The sequence below is a fragment of the Bos taurus genome, chromosome 26, assembly GCF_002263795.3.
Source record: "Bos taurus isolate L1 Dominette 01449 registration number 42190680 breed Hereford chromosome 26, ARS-UCD2.0, whole genome shotgun sequence".
NCBI classification, from domain to species: domain Eukaryota; kingdom Metazoa; phylum Chordata; class Mammalia; order Artiodactyla; family Bovidae; genus Bos; species Bos taurus.
In genome coordinates, this window is record NC_037353.1 from 14,335,943 (window position 1) to 14,359,027 (window position 23,085).

The 23,085-nt window shown below is 37.0% G+C and overlaps 1 protein-coding gene across 9 annotated transcripts in view; it reads left to right on the plus strand.

Annotated features, from left to right (window-relative positions):
• EXOC6 (exocyst complex component 6) overlaps window positions 1-23,085 on the plus strand; it is a 190,121-nt gene that overhangs the window by 124,318 nt on the left and 42,718 nt on the right. For all 9 annotated transcript variants that reach the window (XM_059881805.1, XM_024985548.2, XM_010819842.4 and 6 more), the window contains 1 exon segment: window positions 9,686-9,827. In XM_059881805.1, coding sequence (XP_059737788.1) covers window positions 9,686-9,827 — 142 coding nt within the window.

Consider the following 23,085-nt stretch of genomic DNA (forward strand, 5'->3'; position numbering starts at 1 on the left):
TGGGTTCCGTCTTTGGTCAGGGAACTGAGAATCCTGCAAGCTGTGTGGTGTGACCAAGAAAAAAAAGTATACTGTAAAAATCAGAAGTTTTGAATCAAGAAATTTATTTGTCAAATATAGAATACTTTCTAGTTTTGAAGAGAAAGTTTACATTCTGTTATTTGCAGACAGGAATTTAGAAAATGTCTATGTGAATATGATATAGTAAAGATGGTATCAGTACCATCAGATGAGTAGAAATATTTGCATGGTTACTCATTCCTTGTACAACTCCTTGAAAGAATAGTATAACAACTCAGATCACCACTCTGTAGATACTATAATGTTGAATAGTGATTAAGACGAACCTATAGCACGAAAATAATTTGCAAATTCCCAACACTAAGGACTAACACTTTGACTTATTGAAGAGACAGCCCTCAAGCTTTCACTTGACCTTTTTGCTCATTTAATAAATGTTCAGTTCATTTCAATAAATGTAGTAGTTGTTAAGTACGTATTAAACGTGCTTACAGATTTCCTGCAGACAGACCATATGCATATTCAGAATACAGAAGTGAAACTAACCTTGCTATCCCAAAAAAAGAACCTCAGATTGTTTCTTGTCCTGTATTTAAGAAGGACGGATGGATTTGGAGATCAGTTTTAGATAAATGTGACTGAATAATTTAGAAAGATTTGGCACTTGAATGTCCAGTGTTTTAAAAAAGTTACTTATTTGAAATAGTTCTTTCTATGGTGATAAGCGAGGTATTTCTGTGACACATTTTGATACTTATTTCCGTACTTTATAATAAGTTACAAGTACACAAAAATCAACAAGAGCAAACCATTGACAGTATATCAGTGCAGTGGAGAAAGTTAGAGAACTTTGAGAGAAAACATAAATGACAAAGTTGAAAGCAGTCAAGGTCCAGTGTTAGTAATAGAATTTCTATTTTTTCTTAAGCTTTTTCATAATGTGATAAAACAGTTAAGTGATTTTCACTATTGGAAGTTACTTGCAAAAAAAATCTTGCTTTTTAGTTGAAAGTGAACATACTTGAATTTTATAACTCTGATTCTTTTGGGTATTAAGTTGATGTCTCTATTAGCTAAATACTGACTAATCTAGGTGAGAAATTTGATTTCATAAGTTTGTAAGCCTTATGTGCCAGGCTTATCTGTCCATGGGATTCTCCAGGCAAGAGGACTGAAGTGGGTTGCCATTTCCTTCTCCAGGGGATCTTCCCGACCCAGGAATTGAACCCAGGTCTCCTGCATTGCAGGCAGACGCTTTATCCTCTGAGCCACCAGGGAAGCCCATATATAGCATAGCATACTTAAATATTTCCCTGCTGTTGAAGGTTGTAGAAAACAGTATTTTGAATTGCTTTTAATGAGGGCATAGTTGGAAGAAGTAGTGGCATTAATAACAAAGGGCTTTTAGCAAGAGAATTTTGGTAGGAAATCAGTGGATTAGGGGAGAAGTACAAGACCAACCTGTAAGTAACATTAAGGAGATATTTATTAAATGGAAATAAAACAGACTCTGTATACACACACACAGAGTATTAGTACATACATGTATATGCACACTTACAAATAACCTTTTACTTCACTCTCTTATGGCTATAGATGAAACAGACTATATAATTGATGAAAGCTTTATGAGCAAAGGATCATTTTTAACAGGAAGATTCAGTATCAAAAACAGATGAAAACATACCATCTAGCAGTTTCACTACCAGATGGCAGCAGAGAATTTGTGTTCGTAAGGGTACTTGAGTTTTTGCACATAGGGGTAAGTTCTAGGAATGCAAATAGTCTTTCCTTTTAACCTGTATTACACAATAGAAAGAAAAAAATAGAAGATAGTTCTCTCCTCATACCACCCCCCTCTAGAGTTAAGTAGGCCAAGGATTGGGGGAGAAAAGAGTCTAAAATATGTGGATAAGAGATTGTTTGAGTTGGAATTATGTTTATTATGAGCAGATAAAGAAAGTGAAAAAGAGGTCAGATCCCCTGGAGTGAAAGAAAGGAGATGGTAGGGAAAGATGTTGGAGTCAGAAGTTTCCTGTGCAAGCCACGATCTGATGGTGCTCAAGAACCTGTATTTTTTTTCTTCCCTGTATAGAACAGATAGGAATGGATAAGGGTGAGGATAAAAGAGATGATACTTTGCACATTGAAGTCCCAATAAAAGCGCAAGTTTAGATGAATATTACATATATATGAAACAATGTTTAATTACTTCCTTTTCTTTCATTCAGGAGACTAGGCATTGTAAGGAAGCTGTCCTGTTTTAAAACTTTCTGCCTCTGATGAAAATTGGTCTGATAGCTGGTAATAGCATTGAGATTTAAAGCCTTTGTCTGTTTGGAAACAAGGAGACAGTTGACACAGACCTACTGTAGATGTCTGTAAGGACTTATTTTTCACTCTCAGAATATTGTTGAATGTCATTTGCAAGATTGTTTTTAGAAAAAAAGTGCTTAGTAGATGACTTACCTTGTTTGCTCCCTCCTCCCATAATGAGTTTCGTTCTGTTTTAATATGTATCCTTTCCTCACAGGATACATTTCCCTGAGTAGTTTAAACTCCTCTTCCAGGTACTCCCTCAACTGAAAGTGACTAATAGTATCTACCCCAACCACATCCCCACAATCTAGGATTTAGCCCAAAGAAATTACCTGTTCAAAAAATCCTTAACATTCTAGATGAGTATACCCCAAACCTTTGAGAATTCCCAAATTTGAGAATATGGCTGTGCCATGTAATTTCTTTCAGAAAACACTGTAAGATACAGTTGAAAACTATAGATCTTAATGACAGTTACTTTACCCATGTCAATTAACAGAAGACAGCCAAGCCACATTGACTTGGGGAGGTTGGGACTTTGACTGTATTCAGTCTCTGAGTAGTTCCTCCCTGCCCACAACCCATTTCACAGAGTACCTAACTCAAAAGTGAGTCTCAGCAAATGAAGCCCTACTTGTACTGGCCTCTCGGAGCCATCCTTAAAAGGCTGAAATCTAGATATAAATGCCTTGAATGACAAAGGCCTACTCTGTGTTATGTTTACATATGTACGGCTATGTTCATAATATATTGGGCTTCCCCAGTGGCTCAGATAGTAAAGAACCTGCCTGCAATGCAGGGGACCTGAGTTTGATCTCTGGTTGGAGAAGATCCCCTGGAGAAGGGAATGGCTTCTCACTCCAGTATTTTCACCTGGAGAATTCCATGAACAGAGGAGCCTGGTGGGCTGCAGTCCATAGGGTCGCAAACAGTCGGACATGCTGATTGACTAACACTCACTTACTTAGCCTCCTACCTATATGTATTAATCAGAGAGAGTCAGCTTGGGTGACATTTGTCCACTTTACTAATGATTATGTGGAAATAGTCTATACTCTTCTAACTTGTTAGTGATTCTGACAACTTCTTTGCAAATTTTAAGTTGTACTGGGGTTGTGAAATAGTAGTTTTTAATGATTATATAGTCCTAATACTCTGAGCTGGGTGCTTATGTAAAAAAAATGAGGCTCTGACTCTGCTATGACAGAGTTGTTGCTATAATAACAGTTCTTGGATGTTTCAGTTTTTCAGTCTTAATTCCTGTGGCTCGACCATAGTATTCAGTCACATGTGGAAGTTTACAGCTTAAGGTTCTCTTGCATTTCTTACATTTGCCAAGGGAGAAGGTTATAGGGCCTTGATATTTTATTGCTTCCCTATTTAAACATGAACTTAATTGCCCAATTTGCTGTTATTAAGTGAATTTAGAAGGTAGGAAATATCTCTGTCAGTTCCTACACAGCACAGACGAGCTTCCTCTTCATGCTACCTTGGACGAAAGTGTGTTTAATCTAGATTTCTTTTTTTTTTTTATATAAATTTTTTAAATTTTAATTGGAGGTTAATTACAATATTGTATTGGTTTTGCCATACATCAACATGAATCCACCACAAGTATGCACTCTGGTATAATCAATAGCTTCAAAACCTTGACCTCTTCTAGACGTCATTGCCCTACTTGTCCTTGCATTCTCTTTCTGCTTATTAAAGTTAAGAGAAGTTTGAAGATATCATGGGACTGCTGTGACAGCAGCAATGATATTTGCAGGAACCTAAAAATCTGAGTGCTATATGTCATCTAAGGTCATGTTCAAAAGATTGTTTAAGAAGAAGGAAAAGCAAAAAAAGAAGAAGAAGGAAAAAGCCACCAAAGTTTAATGAGATCTGTGGTTGGGATGGGACTCCCCTAGTGGCTCAGTGGTAAAGAACCCACCTGCCAGTGTGGAAGACTTAAGAGACATGCATTCGATCCCTGGGTCGGGAAGGTCCCCTGGAAGAGGGCGTAGCAACCCACTCCAGTATTCTTGCCTGGAAAATCCTGTGGACAGAGGGGCCAGGCAGGCTACAGTCCATGGGGTTGCAAAGAGTTGGACACGACTGAAGTGACAACACGTGCGTGCGCGCGTGCGCGCGCACACACACACACACACACACACACAGTTGGGATAAGGAAGTTAGGATAAGGCATGAAATAGAAATGTGCCATATAAGTGACCTGAAGTTTCCCCAGTTTGGAGAATTTTTTTCCCAACTTTAAGATATTTCTGTTCTTTTTAATCTGTGCATGTGTGTGTGTGAATGTGCATGTTCGTGTGTCCCAAGAGCAATACTTTATGTTATGTCTCATATCGTTATGGTTGAGAATTGTTAAAAGAAGAAAAGCCTAAGAGGAGAAAGGGAATTCATAATTGGCTATGGGAATTGTGGTTAACTGATGTGATAACCAGTTCTTTGGGGACTAGAGCTACTTAGATGCAGACAGGAAGAGTATGAGAGGAATATAGAAATGTAAAGGAGGTATTTTGGAGAATGTTAGGAACATTAGAATAAGTATATTTTGGTAGACCTATTAATTTTGGGGGCATAATCTCAAAACTGTTTTCAAGATTGTATTAAATTTATTTTTAAAACTTGCTAAAGAAATTCATCTTGATATTTAAACCTTTAAACATACATTCTATATTATTGGGAATCAGAGACATTTCAGTATTTTACCATGTGTTTAGCCAGAAAATAGATTAAAACCTTACTAGATGATGGAATCTTTGTGTATTTGTGAAGTCACCTTGGGGACATTTTTGTGTTTTAGGTATTTTTTTTCCAGATTGAATAATATTTTTTATGTTTGAATAGTAGTACATTCAAGTAGTTTCATATAGTGAAATTTAAATTAGGGATTCTTTTGTAAAATAAAAAGAATTATAATGGATTTCTTAGATTAAAATGTCTTTTTCAACTTGGCATCATTTTTCAATAAGAATTCATTTCTGGTTTTAGTGTTGGATACTCCATATTTGATGAAAGACCTCACTCTTTTGGACAGTGTGTTTTAAAAGGCTAAAAATTGTGGTTCTTTAGGAGACTGACCAATTCATCAAAATATTTACTTTCTTCTTTCGTCTTCCCTCTGAAAAGGCTATTTCGTATCTCATAACTGAAATTCACGTTGCAAATTGAGAGGCAATAAGTTTGAATACTATAGCAGTATTTTGCTGTTTTTATTTAAATAACTTTAAAAGTCACATAGAATCAGAATAAATAAATTTGCTTTCCAATGTTAGATTTAATATTCAAATTGACCATTATTTTATTCAAGTTTTTAAGTTTTTCCTGACAAGAGTTACATAACTTTTCAAAACAAAACCTGTTATCAATTTAAAGAATAATATAGTGCATAATATTTCTGAGTCTATATATTTTTTTAACTTAAATAAAAAGTAGCATATTGTGCAAGGTTGATCTTTTGTGAGGGTATAAATAAAAGAAAATGGATTCTCCTGGGATCTTTAAGGAAAATAGACCAACACAGAAAGAATGATTGTAATTTCAAGAGCACATTTTTATGTAAAGTGTATTTGAGAGAATGAAAGCAGCATTGAAAAATGCTTTCAAATAATTATTATTGAAATCAAGCCTTCCTATTTTATTAGATCTTTGAAATAAAAGAATTGTGAGACAGAAATGAAAACTTCAAATGAAAATTTAAATGTGTCAAATTAGTTTTTAAGTATTCTACGTTTCTCCTACTATTATATTAGAATAGATCTATCAGAGTGTTACTTTGAAACCAAAACTGTTTTGAGTTATAATCTAATAAAATGTGTTGTATTTTTGTTACCATGTCATTTTATGATGTTTCAAAGGAAACAGAGTATCTTTACCTAATCTATAATAGTAAATTATTCTGGAAATTTGGCTTGACATAAAAACAGATGTGTTTTCTTGATTCCTTTTAAACTGAGGGTTGGTGGTTTGTGGTTTATTGTTCCTGTGATTGGCATTAAAAGCCTTATTTCACAGCTTGCAGTGAGGGACTATTGGGTAAAGACTGTCTGTGTTCCACAAACTAAATTCAAAAAGTGTCAATCAAGGTCTCACATAGGTTACTTAGAGAATGAGTTTTCTTACTGGTTTCACCAAATGTCGCCTCATGCTGTCTTTGATTGGCACAGCCTGGCAGGGAGGATGGATGAATCTGTCACCGACTGGTTAATTGTGTTGCTGGTCTCAGTCTGACATTAGGTCTTTGACTCTTAAGTGGCTCAATACAAAACAAATTAGCAGATTGTAGTCATATTTCTCATTCTATATGCTTTGACTTTGTTGAATGCAGTCCATAAATCATATTGACTGACACACAAGTAAATGATGAAAGCTGCTTTTGAGACATGAATCTAGAAAGCAGCACTGTGAAGGTGCCATGGAAGGATGCATATGGTTGACCCTTTGGGAATTTCCTAGGAGCCAAATGTCTCTTTACCACAATTGTTCTTAGAAGAAAAGCTTTTGGGTAATGCGAAAAGGATCTAATATGTCAGCAGATTCTCTTTTACAAGTTCCTTTGAAATACAAGAAGTTTGTCCAGGGGTTTTCTCTCTTTGCAAGTTGTTTTTCAGCAAAATGTGAGAGCAGGGTAAAAAAGTAGTTACCTTTAAAAGCTTGGCAGGTGTTTTTACTTACTTATTGAAATTTATGTTAAAGAAAAAGAATGTTAGCAATAGTTGCGATTAACTTTTCAGATGAGAGGAGCAGAAATTTCTAGGTGCTTGATACTAAATGTGCTATATTTTCTCAGTCATGTCGTTTAATTATTTTGGCTTTGTTTGTTGTATTGTGAAAAACCAGGACATCTGTAATGAAAATGGCCGGTTTTTAAAGATAGTTGTAAAAGTACTTAGATTATTTTTGTTCTAGAAGGTGATACAGTATTAAAGCATTAAACAGTATTAAAGCAAAATAGTGTTTGGAAAGAAGTGTTTTGGTTATACAAAAGTGTACCAAGGGCTACAGGCATCAAAAATGTTTGGGGGATGTGCAAGTTTCTGGAATATTAAAATTTTCTGTTTCAAAATAAGTAATAGATAAAATTTGCTTACATTTTATAGTCAAAAAGTACACATTAAAAAAATTGATCTTATAGAATATAACTGTTTAAAGGATTTGAACCTTTGATATCAATTTTGAACTATAAAAAGGAATTTTTCATTTCAATATTTTATAAACATTTTAAACTTCTATCTTTGAGAACAATAAGCCTGTATTTAATATGCATAATCAAAGGAAATTGCATGTGTTACTTAAAGAGAAACACGTGTGTGTGTGTGTGTGTGTGTGTGTATGCACGCGCATGCACACTTGTGTGTTTTCATTACCCGTATCCACCACGTTTATGAAATAGCCTGTGCCTTGTACTAGTACCATTATTTTGGCTCCAGTACTATTGCTGCATAGTCATATGTAGCATCTGAACCCATGTTAAAATCGTACGCAATGTGTTTGTTTATGAAATGAATGTAGTAGTAACTGTTTTTGGCAGTTTATTAATCTGTTTTTGCAGTTAGTGCATTATATAAAGTGGCAACATAAGTAGGACGCGGAGCTGATTTGATGGAGAAGTACATTAAAACTAAAACATGCTAGTTGTTCCATTAGATCAAAATGACATTTCCATTAAGTTTTTTCAAGCCTATTACATTGTAATTAAATTACATGCATTGATTTCTTCTTTTTCTGTCTCTCCCCTCCTGCTTCTCATTCATATTGATATTATTCTGCTTGGGAAATGGAGCTGCATGTCTCCTAGACTAATTCTTCTTAGTTTGGGGATCTTGAAGCATGCTGGGTTTTGCATTGTTTGTTACATTACTTTTTGGCAGTTCATCAGTATTTGTCAAATATATTGTTTGCAGTTTCTGATTTAGATATTGGCATTCCATTTCAAATGCACAGTTTTTTTTTTACTGTGCATAGTGTCTAAATGCTAAAGATTCATAAGGACTCATAAAAGTTGCTTGTTTCTAGTCTGACTTTAAATGTGTAATCGAATGAACAATTGTTCAAGTAAACATCTTTAAAATATATTTGTGTTCCTTGTTTTCTAACAGATCAGTCCTATGTAAACATTTTTGCATCAGTATATTATAGCATTTATGTTTGGAAGATTTTGGTGATTTTGTAGCTTTATTGGCCTCTGTGATAAGTAGGAAAAGCATAATGATCACATATCACTGGGTGAATATTTGTTAATGCTAATAAGGCAAAACATGGCACATCTTCCAAAAGTTCTTATTTCTAACCTTAGTCATAGATCTTTGAATCATATGGGTGTCAGTCCTTCACCAAATCACATAATTGTGGGTTGGAGATAGCCATACTAGCCGTGATATTACACTGGAAAGCTTTACCTGAAAGTTTTTGTAATATTTTCTTTTCAACTGTAGTTAAAATAAAAAGTCTGCTTGAAAGAATAATTTATACTAAAGGCAATATTGTGATTCAGCTATATAATCTAGAAGCTAGACATTTTAAATTGTTTTTATAATTTTAAAGAAAATACAGCCTGAATCAAGGCTGTCAAAATTCATGTGGAGAATTAGGAGCTTATTATAGTAGAAAATATAATGATATTGTACCAAAAGACAACCACAAGTATTTGTAGCTCACTTAACTTTATATTTCTAAATTATCAGATGATTTTAAAACTTAATTTTTAAAACTAAATAAAAAGATTTGTAGATGATTGTGAAATCATATTGGTATGCAAGCTTCTTTTTCTCCCTCCTAATTGAAGCTGTACTCCAAACTAAGCTTCCTATTAGCAGTAAAAACTTAATGACTCAAAGTATATTTTATAAAGACATTTTACTTACTACATACATATGAAAGTATATGTTATAAAGTATATTAGGTATAGTTAAATTATAATAAATTGCACTATTAACTTAATTCTTGGCTTGGTTAATTACATAAAGGAAAGTTTAAAAAGCATTATATGAATAAATGTTCCATCAACATGACGGTTGTTTTATGTCACAAATGGCATATTTTAATGTGCATTTTTTAAAATACTTGAGATATTTAAAGAGATATGAAATAATCAATAGAGTTTAAACACAAACTTTAATTTGTCTACATACAATTATAGCTTTAATGATGTTTATATCATGAGAATGACAAGTCAACAGAATGTTACTTTCAGTTCTTATGCTAAAAGACAGCCACTCAGAATACAGAAAGAAAAAGGCCATCACTAAAAAAAATGCCATGAAAAATTTTTGTGATACTTTATGATATGATACGTTTCTATGTTTGTTTATTTTTTGGTTTGGATGTTTGTTTTCAACAGGGGAAAGTTGCCCAGACTGCTTGCATGTCAGCCTGCCAGCATCTGTCAACATCCTTAATGCAGATGCTGCTGGACAGTGAGTTAAAACAGATAAGCATGGGAGCCGTTCAGCAGTTTAACCTAGATGTCATACAGTGTGAATGTAAGTACCTTGTTGGTTAAAATGATGCATTTCTAGGAATCTATATGTAAATTATATGGGAAAATGGTATAGAGTAGCATAGTTCATTAAAGAGAGAGGAGGCCTGATCCAGCTAAACTTTCGGCAGCCTTAGAAGCAACTTCTTTCCAAGAAGAGGAAAACATTTCAGTTTCACATTTAGGGCTCTAGAGTGGCACTAAAGTGACAGTCTGAATGGATAATTAAAAAGGTGATTTATTTATAATTCTTTTTTTTTTCTTTATTCCTTCTGGTCATTCTTGTCTTCTTGCCAGAACTCTCCTGATGTTTGTAGTACATGAATGAAATTATTGTTTGTCATTCTTATTTTCCACACATAAACTTTCAGATACTTGCTAAAGAATGCTCTTAGGAACCTGTATTCCAACTGCAGTTTCTTTATAGTCTGACATTTTGATTCTCTCTCCCAAAGAATTTCTCAAGTCTTTACCTTTGCCCTTATTTTTCGCTTTATTTTCTTTAGGTGACCGGGTTAGCAGATTCCATAATCTAATGTTGACATTAGCCAGTCACCTTCAAAACTGATTGTGCTGTTTAGTTATTAGCCTTGCTATAAATGCTTCTAGCTGTAGGTTTTATTACCCCTATACAAGACATGAGTTTATGGAATAATTTTTAAGCACTTCTTTCAAATGTATGGTATATTGATTAAATGATGAAAATCCCTGGTTGACAGTTTAGGCAGGCACCACTGTTGATAAATTGAAAAACAGTGGGGCACAAGAAGGATTATAAAATACTTGCTTGGGGCAGATTTTGCAATAATATATTCTGTGTAAAAGACATTAGAAAATTAAATGTCAGTGGCTTGCAGATGAAGCAGGAGTGGCAGTTTTTTCAGTGAGTAATAAATATTTGCTTCTATACAAGGCATTCTGCTAGGAAAAACATAATTAACATTAAAAAGAATAAGTGTATAGGCTCAATTATTCATTACAGTTATCAATCATTTATTACACGAAAAAATAGAGTTTTTAAAGACTCACCGATTTCCTTCAAAAAAAGAGAAATACTAATCTACAAAGCAAAAGAAAGATAGTTTTCCCTTATAGAAGAACCCATTTTCTTTTCCTAGAAAGCATTTCTAATTTTCTCAAATTAGAAAGCCTTTATTATATTTCTTTCTCAAAATAAAACTGTCATTTACAAGATGATATTTATTGTATTTACTAAAATATTTACCAAAAAGCACTTTTTAAAATGTTTCTAGGGACTTCCTTGGTGGTCCAATGGCCAAGATTCTGTACTCCCAATACAGGGGTCACAGGTTTGATCCCTAATCAGGGAACTAGATCCCACATACCACAACTAAAGATCGTACATACAGCAACTAAGAGCTGGCACAGCCAAATATATAGATCTTTAAAAAAAAAAAAAAAATTGTTTCAGGAACTTCCCTGGTGGTCCAGTGGTTAAGAATCTGCCTGCCAATGCAGGGGCCATGGGTTTGAAACCTGATCTAGGAAGATCCTAATGCTGTGGAGCAACTATGCCTGTGTGCCAAAGCTACACGCTCTAGAGCCAGTACTCTGCAACAAAAGAAGCATCTCAATGAGAAGCTGCTGCTGCTGCTGCCAAGTCACTTCAGTCGTGTCCGACTCTGTGCAACCCCATAGACGGCAGCCCACCAGGCTCCCCCGTCCCTGGGATTCTCCAGGCAAGAACACTGGAGTGGGTTGCCATTTCCTTCTCCAATGTATGAAAGTGAAAAGTGAATGTGAAGTCGCTCAGTCGTGTCTGACTCTGTGCGACCCCATGGACTGCAGCCCACCAGGCTCCTCCATCCATGGGATTTTCCAGGCAAGAGTACCGGAGTAGGGTGCCATCGCCTTCTCCGCAGTGAGTAGCTGGAGCACCACAACTAGAGAGTAGCCCCTGCTCACTGCAACTAGAGAAAGCCCAAGTACAGAAAGACCCAGCCAGAAATAAATGCATAAATAAATAAAATTTAAAAAGTTTCTAACGCAAAGCAATTGTTAATTCATTCTACAAATAGTTTGAAACTGATTTCTTAAAAGTCTTTAAAAGCTATCTTACAGGGGAATTCCCAGCTGGTTTGGTGGTTGGGACTCTGCGTTTTTCACTATGGAGGGCTCTGGTTCAATCCCTGGTAGGGACCTGAGGTCCCACAAGCCATGCTGCATGCCAAAAGAATTTTTAAAAAGCTGTCTTAAGAGATCATTTCAGTATAATACTCATGTAAACTTTTATATAAGTATTGCTTGAGGCATTTCAGAATATTGATAATTGGGTCATTGAACCCTTTATTAGCATTTGCTTGTGTCTTCTCAATTAGATATTTGTTCAGAAATGGAAATTACTGTTTGGTTAGGCAGCTTCAGGTACCTAGATTTTTTCTCTGTTCTCTTACCTCTCCTTGAAGAGCAAGCCTAACTCTACTTAGAAAAAGCACATAAACACACAGCTTTGCCTCTTTTTCCCATCACAGGACACTTTCTCCCATTTGTTACTTATTTGGGTGGAGTTACTGAAGGCTTCTTTTAAAACACTGATGTTTTCTTAAAAGACTAATCTCTTAGAAGAAATTATACAAAACTGTAAGGTATAACTCAGTTAAAGATGTCCAGGATCAGGTGCAAGAGGGATAAACCCTAGCCTGATGAGGGCCAAGGTTCTGGTACTATAGATACAGAAAGGGAGAAACCAGGACTTAAAGACAAATCACAGAGGATAACTCAGCTTCCTATAAGATTATGCCTGTGGTTGGCTCTGCTCCTGCCTTCAGTCTTTCCCAGCATCAGGGTCTTCTCAGATGAGTCAGCTCTTCGCATCAGGTGGCCAAAGTATTGGAGTTTCAGCTTCAACATCAGTCCTTCCAATGAACAACCAGGACTGATCTCCTTTAGGATGGACTGCTTGGATCTCCTTGCAGTCCAAGGGACTCTCAAGAGTCTTCTCCAATACCACAGTTCAAAAGCATCAATCCTTTGGCACTCAGCTTTCTTTATAGTCTAACTCTCACATCCATACATGACTACTGGAAAAACCATAGCCTTGACTAGATGGACCTTTGTTGGCAAAGAAATGTCTCTGCTTTTGAATATGCTGTCTAGTTTGGTCATAACTTTCCTTCCAAGGAGTAAGCATCTTTTAATTTCATGGCTGCAATCACCATCTGCAGTGATTTTGGAGCCCCAAAAGATAAAGTCTGCCACTGTTTCCACTATTTCCCTATTTGCCATGAAGTGATGGACCAGATGCCATGATCTTAGTTTTCTGAATGTTGAGCTTTAAGCCAACTTTTTCACTCTCTTCTTTCACTTTCACTGAGAGGCTCTTTAGTTCTCCTTCACTTTTCTGCCATAAGGGTAGTGTCATCTGCATATCTGAGGTTATCGATATTTCTCCCAGCAATCTTGATTCCAGCTTGTACTTCTTCCAGCCCAGTGTTTCTCATGATGTACTCTGCTGCTGCTGCTGCTGCTAAGTTGCTTCAGTCGTGTCCAACTCTGTGTGACCCCATAGACAGCAGCCTACTAGGCTCCCCTGTCCTTGGGATTCTCCAGGCAAGAACACTGGAGTGGGTTGCCATTTCCTTCTCCAATGCCTGAAAGTGAAAGTGAAGTCGCTCAGTCGTGTCCGACTCTAGCAACCCCATGGACTGCAGCCCACCAGGCTCCTCTGTCCATGGGATTTTCCAGGCAAAAGTACTGGAGTGGGGTGCCATTGCATTTAAGTTAAATAAGCAGGGTGACAATATACAGCCTTGACATACTCCTTTTCCTATTTGGAACTAGTCTGTTGTTCCATGTCCAGTTCTAACTGTTGCTTCCTGACCTGCATACAGGTTTCTCAAGAGGCAGGTTAGGTGGTCTGATATTCCCATCTTCTTCAGAATTTTCCTGTTTATTGTGATCCACACAGTCAAAAGCTTTGGCATAGTCAATAAAGCAGAAATAGATGTTTTTCTCGAACTCTCTTGCTTTTTTGTGATCCAGCGGACATTGGCAATTTGATCTCTGGTTCCTCTGCCTTTTCTAACACCAACTTGAACATCTGGAAGTTCATGGTTCACATATTGTTGAAACCTGGCTTGGAGAATTTAAAGCATCACTTTACTAGCATGTGAGATGAGTGCAATTGTGTGATAGTTTGAGCATTCTTTAGTGTTGCCTTTCTTTGGGATTGGAATGAAAACTGATCTTTTCAAGTCCTGTGGCCATTCCTGAGTTTTCCAAATGTGCTGGCATATTGAGTGCAGCACTTTCACAGCATCATCTTTTAGAATTTGAAACAGCTCAACTGGAATTCCACCAGTGTAGGGCTACCCAAGACAGAAGGGTCATAGTGGAGAGTTCTGACAAAATGTAATCCCCTGGAGAAGGGAATGGCAAACCACTTCAGTAGTCTTACCTTGAGAACCCCATGAACAGTATGAAAAGGCAAAAAGATAGGACACTGAAAGATGAACTACTCAGGTCAATAGGTGCCCAATATGCTACCGGAGATAATGGACAAATAACTCCAGAAAGAATGAAGAGATGTAGCCAAAGCAAAAACAATACCCAGTTGTGGATGTGACTGGTGATAGAAGCAAGGTCCAATGCTGTAAAGAGCAATATTGCATAGGAACCTGGAATGTTAGGTCCATGAATCAAGTCAAATTGGAAGTGGTCAAACAGAAGATGGCAAGAGTGAATGTCGACATTTTCAGTCAGCAAACTAAAATGGACTGGAATGGGTGAATTTAATTCAGATGACCATTATATTGACTACTGTGGGCAAAAATCCCTTGGAAGAAATGGAGTAGCCATCATAGTCAACAAAAGAGTCCAAAATGCAGTACTTGGATGCAGTATCAAAAACGACAGAATGACCTCTGTTCATTTCCAAGGCAAACCATTCAGTATCACAGTAATCCAAGTCTGTGCCCCAACTAGTAATGCTGAAGAAGCTGAAGTTGAACAGTTTTATGAAGACCTACAAGACCTTTTAGAACTAATACCCAGAAGAGATCTCCTTTTCATTTTAGGGGACTGGAATGCAAAAGTAGGAAGTCAAGAAACACCTGGAGTAACAGGCAAATTTGGCCTTGGAATATGGAATGAAGCAGGGCAAAGCTGATAGAGTTTTGCCAAGAAAATGCACTGGTCACAGCAAACATCCTCTTCCAACAACACAAGCGACGACTCTACACATGGACATCACCAGATGGTCAGTAGTGAAATCAGATTGATTACATTCTTTGCAGCCAAAGATGGAGAAGCTCTATACAGTCAGTGAAAACAAGACCAGGAGCTGACTGTGGCTGGGATCATGAACTCCTTATTGCCAAATTCAGACTTAAATTGAAGAAAGTGGGAAAAACCACTAGACCATTCGGGTATGACCTAAATCAAATGCCTTATGATTATACAGTGGAAGTGAGAAATAGATTTAAGAGATTAGATCTGATGGAGAGTGCCTGATGAACTATGGACAGAGGTTCATGACATTGTACAGGAGACAGGGATCAAGACCATCTCCAAGAAAAAGAAATGCAAAAAAGCAAAATGGTTGTCTGAGGAGGCCTTACAAATAACTGTGAAAAGAAGAGAAGTGAAAAGCAAAGGAGAAAGGGAAAGATATACCCACTTGAATGCAAAGTTCCAGAGAATAGCAAGGAGAGATAAGAAAGCCTTCCTCAGTGATCAATGCAAAGAAATAGAGGAAAACAATAGAATGGGAAAGACTAGAGATCTCTTCAAGTAAACTAGAGATACCAAGGGAACATTTCATGCAAAGATGGGCTCAATAAAGGACAGAAATGGTATGGACCTAACAGAAGCAGAAGATCTTAAGAAGAGGTGGCAAGAATACACAGAAGAACTGTACAAAAAAGATCTTCATGACCAAGATAATCACGATGGTGCAATCACTCACCTAGAGCCAGACATCCTGGAATGTGAAGTCAAGTGGGTCTTAGGAAGCATCACTATGAACAAAGCTAGTGGAGGTCATGAAATTCCAGCTGAGCTATCTCAAATCCTAAAAGATGATGCTGTGAAAGTGCTGCACTCAGTATGCTAGCAATTCTTGGCACAGGACATAGCAATTTCTTTTTTAATATATCTTTCAAGTGGTATTGATGCACAGTAAGGTTTGAGAACCACATTGCATGGATCTATCTGTTCATATTGACTTAGCTCCATTATTCAGAATCTTGTGGGTGTCTTTAGATTTCTTTAGCCAGTTGCTAATTCCCTACTTGAATTTAACTCATAGTTTTGAATCTAAGTCGTAAGTCAAAGTGATGAGTGACTTTGCTGGATGCCTTGCTGGCATATAGGAATAATAATGGCCATTGAGTTTTCCTTGTCCTTGAGTTTTAATTAGTTTTTCAAAGAAGAAAATGTTACTGCTCTGATTCTTCATAAGTCCATATTAATTCAAAATAATTTCTTTCCCTTCAAAAGGTTCAGAAACTATTACTTAAAAGTCTGTGATTGGTTTGTGGGATTAACACAAAATCCTACTAGTCTGTTTTTTGCTAGTAAGAAATCCAGAGTCCAAGAAAGTCAGATAGCAGAGATCAGGACCTAGGTATCATAAACCACCAAAGATTCTGGGCATCTCAAGAAATTGAGTCAAAAGATTTTAAATGATAAGAGGTGAACATCAAATCTAAGCATCAGGAATGGCCTTTATTTTGAATTAAATGTTCCTTTTATTTAGTTTGATTATTTTTCCATCCTTATTACTTTGTAAAAACATTATGCATATATTTCCTAGGCCTTAAAATGCCACTCTGCAGGTAGAAACAAGTAGCACAACCAGCTGAAGTTGGGGAGGTAGAAAGTTAGAAGTAATTCAGTTTCTCATGTCATTCAGCCATTATGCTTTTAGTTGTTGTTTCATTTTTCTAATGGTGAAAGAGTTAGAACTGATTCATCCATGTGCTCACTTATTTTTTCAAATATGTTTGTGCCCTTTTCCCTGGTATTTCTTGTGACACACAGACTTCTCAGGCTTTAAACTGGCTTGAACTCAAATTTCAGTCTGTAACTGAATTTTTTCCTTGTAGAGTCAACTAGTTTGTAGGAAAGATTCATTTTGATTCAGATGTTTAATGGGAACCTATTACCTGTTGTTACTGGGAAATAAAAAAGATGAATCAGGTTTCAAAGATCTCACAACTGGATGGGGAGAAAACAGACATGTAAATAGCTATAGTAGAACATAAATTCTTTATAGAAGTAAATATTACTTGAAGAGAGGGAGCAATTAATTATACATGCCATGGGATTGAAAAGATTGACTATCGTGGAAGTGAAATTTGAGAGTCTTAAAGGATGAGTATGATTTTGTCAGAAGCAAGGAAGGGCATTCTGAACAGAGGGAATGGCAAAGGTGAAAGCACTGTCCTGGGATTTCCCTGGTGGTACAGTGGATAAGAATCCAGCTGGTAATGCAGGGGACATGGGTTTGATCCCTGGTCCAGGAAGATTCCACATTCCATGGAGCAACTAAAGCCTGTGTACTCTAGAGCCCATGAGTTGCAACTTCTGGGTCCAGGTGCTATAACCACTGAAGCCCGTGTGCGTAGAGCCTGTGCTTTACAACAAGAAAAGCCACTGCAGTGAGGAGCCTGTGCACAGCAACGAAGAGTAGCCCTTACTCACAGCAACTAGAGAAAGCTCGTGTGCAGCAACAAAAACCCAACACAGCCATAAATAAATAAGTAAAAGTTAAAACAGTTTTCTAAAAAGCACTGTGATGAGAGAATGCTTACGGAATCTTCATACAGTCTTTTGTAGCTAGACTATAAGATGCATGATTGAAAGTATTGAAAGATATGGCTGAAAAAACTTGACTTCTGAACGCTTGGATTTTAGTTAATAAGCAATAGTGATACATTGAAACTTTTTAATAAAGACCAGGACATGGTAAAATTTATAGAAAGCTAACTCTATCATGTGGAAATTAAACTGAAATGAGAGAGGTACTGCAAGTAGGAAGACGTTTTAAAAGACTATTGAACATTTTCCTATGAAGGATAGAAAGAACTTGACTTTGGGCAGGGGGAGTGAAGAGAAGAAAATGGATTCCAAACACTTTGAAGGTGGGAATACATAAAGATAGTAAATAAATAAATTTGATATGAATTAGGTGGTTAGAATCAGAGACTCTCCTAGTGGAAGAGACCTGAGAATGCATCCCATGTTTGGGGTGGGTGGTATGAAGAGGGGAAAAAACGAAGATGAGGAAGGGTAAGAAGAAAGGGGAAAGAGAAGAGATACAATCATGTAGGATAGAAGTTAAATTCAATATAGAATTTATAATTGTCAGCACCCTGCAGAATGCTGTGCTCACAGAGTATGTTGCATAAGTGAACAAATTAACAAATCAAGAAGTCTTTATAGTCTACATTTACTTTTCTAGAGTCTCCTAACTTTGTTATCAAAAAATTAAGGACAAGGACTTCCCTGGAGATCCAGTGGTTAAGACTTCACACTTCCACTGCAGATGGCATGGGTTTGATCCTTGGTCATGTGGAACCAATATCTTTTATGCCTCTCAGCACAGCCAAAAATAAATAAATGAATAAATAAAATGCTGCTTCTTTGGGGTAAAAAGTTAAGGCCAGTTGATGCTGCTGTACTTCTTTTCAAGACCATTCAACTTCTTGGTATATACATAACTGATCATTTATGAAATTCTTCACATATTTGATGACTACGTTTAAATGACCGTTTAACTTCATCTGTTCTGACCTGAGCAGTCATAATTTCTTGAGTATTTTCTTGTAGAATTATTTTCATTCCCCTTTCTGTCATTTATCTTCAGGTCTTTTTCTGTTATTCTTGAAAATACCATGGACAGGGGAGTCTGGCGGGCTATAGTCCATGGGGTCACAAAGAGTCAGACATAACTGAGGGTGCATGTACACACACACACACACACACAGGTCAGACTTGATAAAATGTCTGAGTTAGGGATGAAATCATATGAACTTATATAGAACTTTTTCCTACAGTTCAGTTAAGTTCAGTTTAGTAGCTCAGTTGTGTCCAAGTCTTTGCGACCCCATGAACTGCAGCACGCCAGGCCTCCCTGTCCATCAACAGCTCCCGGAGTTTACCAAACTCATGACCATTGAGTCAGTGATGCCATCCAACCATGTCATCTTCTGTCGTCCCCTTTTCCTCCTGCCCTCAGTCTTTCCCAGCATCAGGGTCTTTTCAAATGAGTCAGCTCTTCGTGTCAGGTGGCCAAAGTATTGGAGTTTCAGCTTCAACATCAGTCCTTCCAATGAACAACCAGAACTGATCTCCTTTAGGAGGACTGGTTGGATCTCCTTGCAGTCCAAGGGACTCTCAAGAGTCTTCTCCAACACCACAGTTCAAAAGCATCTGTTCTGCACTTAGCTTTCTTTATAGTCCAACTCTCACATCCATACTTGACTTCTAGAACAACCATAGCCTTGACTAGATGGACCTTTGTTGGCAAAGAAATGTCTCTGCTTTTCAATATGCTGTCTAGGTTGGTCATAACTTTCCTCCCAAGGAGTAAGTGTCTTTTAATTTCATGGCTGTAGTCACCATCTGCAGTGATTTTGGAGCCCCAAAAAATAAAGTCAGCCACTGTTTCCACTGTTTCCCTGTCTGTTTGCCATGAAGTGATGGGACCAGATCCCATGATCTTCGTTTTCTGAATGTTGAGCTTTAAGCCAACTTTTTCACTCTCCTCTTTCACTTTCATCAAGAGGCCCCTTAGTTCTTTTTCACTTCCTGCCATAAGGGTGGTGGTGTCTGCATGTCTGAGGTATTGATATTTGATATTGATATTTCTCCCAGCAATCTTGATTCCAGCTTGTGCTTCCTCCAGCCCAGCATTTCTCATGATATAATCTGCATATAAGTTAAATAATCAGGGTGACAATATACAGCCTTGACATATTCCTTTTCCTATTTGGAACCAGTCTGTTGTTCCATGTCCAGTTCTAACTGTTGCTTCCTGACCTGCATATAGGTTTCTCAAGAGGCAGGTCAGGTGGTCTGGTATTCCCATCTCCTTCAGGATTTTCCACAGTTTATTGTTATCCACACAATTAAAGGCTTTGGCGTAGTCAATAAAGAAGAAATAGATGTTTTTCTGGGACTCTCTTGCTTTTTCCATGATCCAGTGGATGTTGGCAATTTGATCTCTGGTTCCTCTGCCTTTTCTAAAACCAGCTTGAATATCTGGAAGTTCATGATTCATGTATTGCTGAAGCCTGGCTTGGAGAATTTTGAGCATTACTTTACTAGCGTGTGAGATGAGTGCAATTGTGCGGTAGTTTGAGCATTCTTTGGCATTGCCTTTCTTTGGGACTGGAATGAAAACTGACCTTTTCCAGTCCTGTGGCCATTCCTGAGTTTTCCAAATGTGCTGGCATATTGAGTGCAGCACTTTCACAGCATCATCTTTTAGGATTTGAGATAGCTCAGCTGGAATTTCATGACCTCCACTAGCTTTGTTCATAGTGATGCTTCCTAAGACCCACTTGACTTCACATTCCAGGATGTCTGGCTCTAGGTGAGTGATCACACCATCGTGATTATCTGGGTCGTGGAGATCTTCTTTGTACAGTTCTTCTATGCATTCTTGCCACCTCTTCTTAAGATCTTCTGCTTCTGTTAGGTCCATACGATTTCTGTCCTTTATTGAGCCCATCTTTGCATGAAATGTTCCCTTGGTATCTCTAGTTTTCTTGAAGAGATCTCTAGTCTTTCCCATTCTATTGTTTTCCTCTATTTCTTTGCACTGATCTAGTCTTAAGATGGTTTGAGCACATGTCAGGAAGTTAAGACCATCATTCTAGTCCTGGCTCTGCCTGGATTTGAACAAGTAGCTTTGGTATTTAACAGTTGAGAAGCCTCAGTTTTTCCTGTGAAATACTGGATTTGGAATTAATAATTTCCAAAATATATCCTAGGATTCAGAGGTAGTAAAATTTAAGACAAAGAAGAGTATGAACGTCAAAGTCATATGTTAATTACTTTCTTTACATCTACAAAGTATTTGGCATTTAGGGGATACAGTGTAAACAAAACAGAAAAGGTCCTAACCCTCTGGGTTTTAGGCCCAGTGGGAAGACATTCATTTTATGATTGCACAAATAAATATGATTACAAGTTGTTAAATTTTAGAGAAGTAGATGGCACTGTGAGAGAGTATAAGAAGCAGACCTAATTTAGTTAAAAGGTGGATGGATTGAGAGTATTAGGTAGTATTTATGCATGAATAAAGTGCGTATTTTTTGTTAACTTGACCATAACCAATATTATTAGTATAACTATATGGTTGGAGAAGTCAGGAAGGCATCCATTTGGAACTGCAAATGTAGCCCCCTTCTGAACTACACTGACCCTTTGATCCTGTTACAGAGTTTATATAAGTTCCAGAGAAATCACTTCTTAGTTGGAGAGGCATTTGCCAAGCTTGGCATGAAGCTGATGTTCTAAGTCTGTGTATGTGCTTTTGTTTTATTAAACATGTCTTATATATTGGGTTCCAATATAAGATATCTTACAAATGCAACTGTGTAGAGGAAAAAATTAAAATACCCTCTTAAGCTTCTGTAATGATATCTGAGAAATCCTTCACAACTCTAAAAAAAATAACCAAACATTTCCAAAGGATTTGAAGTACCCAGAATAAGACTATATTTTTTCATATACTTTTTGAGAATATACTTTTTCATATAACATATTCTATACAAAAATCTAGTTGAGGTCATCAGCTCCTAAGAGTTTAACATCTTAAATTCATAAGCACTAGAAAAGCTCCAGGTTAAAGAGCACTGGTATCTTTTTCAATGATGAGTTATTGAGAAGTAGGTGAATCTCTACATTTGAAGGCCTGGTTTTTTTTGCATTTGGATAAAGACTTAGCCCACCTCAAAAAACAAACAAACAAAAACCTATAAAGACTTTTTTGTATGTATGTGGCTATGATCTCAGGGCCTCTCTTCTAGCCTTGAAAAAGGTCTGCACGCCAAAATAAAAGGATTCGGGGAAAATTATGTTGATGGTATGAGGGGATATTTCAGTATCTTTTTCTTGGTGTTGTTAAGTGAGCTGGATGCTATTATATTATTTGCTTACTTGAATTTGTTCCTGGTTTTAATGGCATTTTAGGGTATCAAATTTATCAAATTTGCTCCTTTTCCAAGAAAGGGAGAGGAATAGACACTACCTTATATGAGTGGGGTGACAAATGTACAGGGGCAGTTGGTTCCAGAGGCTTGCCCTCCACCGCCACGTGTAACAGAATATAACAGTCCAGAAATCTCACAAGTCCTCGGATTCCAGGCATGAGTTCTTCACCATTAGGAAAACCACTAGATGGTGCTCTTCATCATCCCTTCTAATAACACATCTGTTCCACATAGAATACTTTGCCTAGCCAAAGTTTGGGTTCTAACTAGCTACCTTAAATCTTCAGCATGAGAAATGGAATTATGAGAAATCTCAATAGGCAGACTGTTTGTATTTATAGTCAGTCATTTATTTAGTTACAAAATTATTCCATTTTATATGCCCTTGCCTTGTTATCCACAAGCAAAGCTTTGAGACTTTATTTAGCTTAGCCTCCTCATCTTCTTTTTCAGTCTTTTGATCTGTTTACTCTTCTGATTCCTTGGAAATTCTTTCTTCAACTTCCACCCAACCCCTGACAACTTTTCCTACTCTGTGTAGATTGTTTCCAAATAATCTACATCTTATGATAGATAACTGTCTGCCTAGGACAAGATTGTTTAAGGATTTATGTTTTCATGCCAAAGATATATACTTATAGCCTGACTTCTTAGCCATCTTTCCTTCCTCCATACAAATCCTGTACATCTGTGCATAGATCCTGAGGGCAGGAAGGGCATATTTTCCTACTTAAAGTCTTGTTATATTTACAAATAATTAGTGTTTTTTCCCCCATGTGTATGTGTGCTAAGTTGCTTCAGTCATGTTGGACTGTTTGCAATCTTATGGACTGTAGACTGCCAGGCTTCTCTGTCCATGGGATGCTCCAGGCAAGAATACTGGAATGGGTTGCCATTTCCTTCTCCAGGGGATCTTCCTGACCCAGGGGTTGAACCCAGGTCACCCGCATTGCAGGCAGATTCTTCACCATGTGAGCTAACAGGGAAGCTCTTTTTTTTCCCCTATAGATACTGTTTATTCTCTTAAAACTTCATAGATTTACAATTTGGAAGTTGTTTTTTTTCTGTCATTATTAC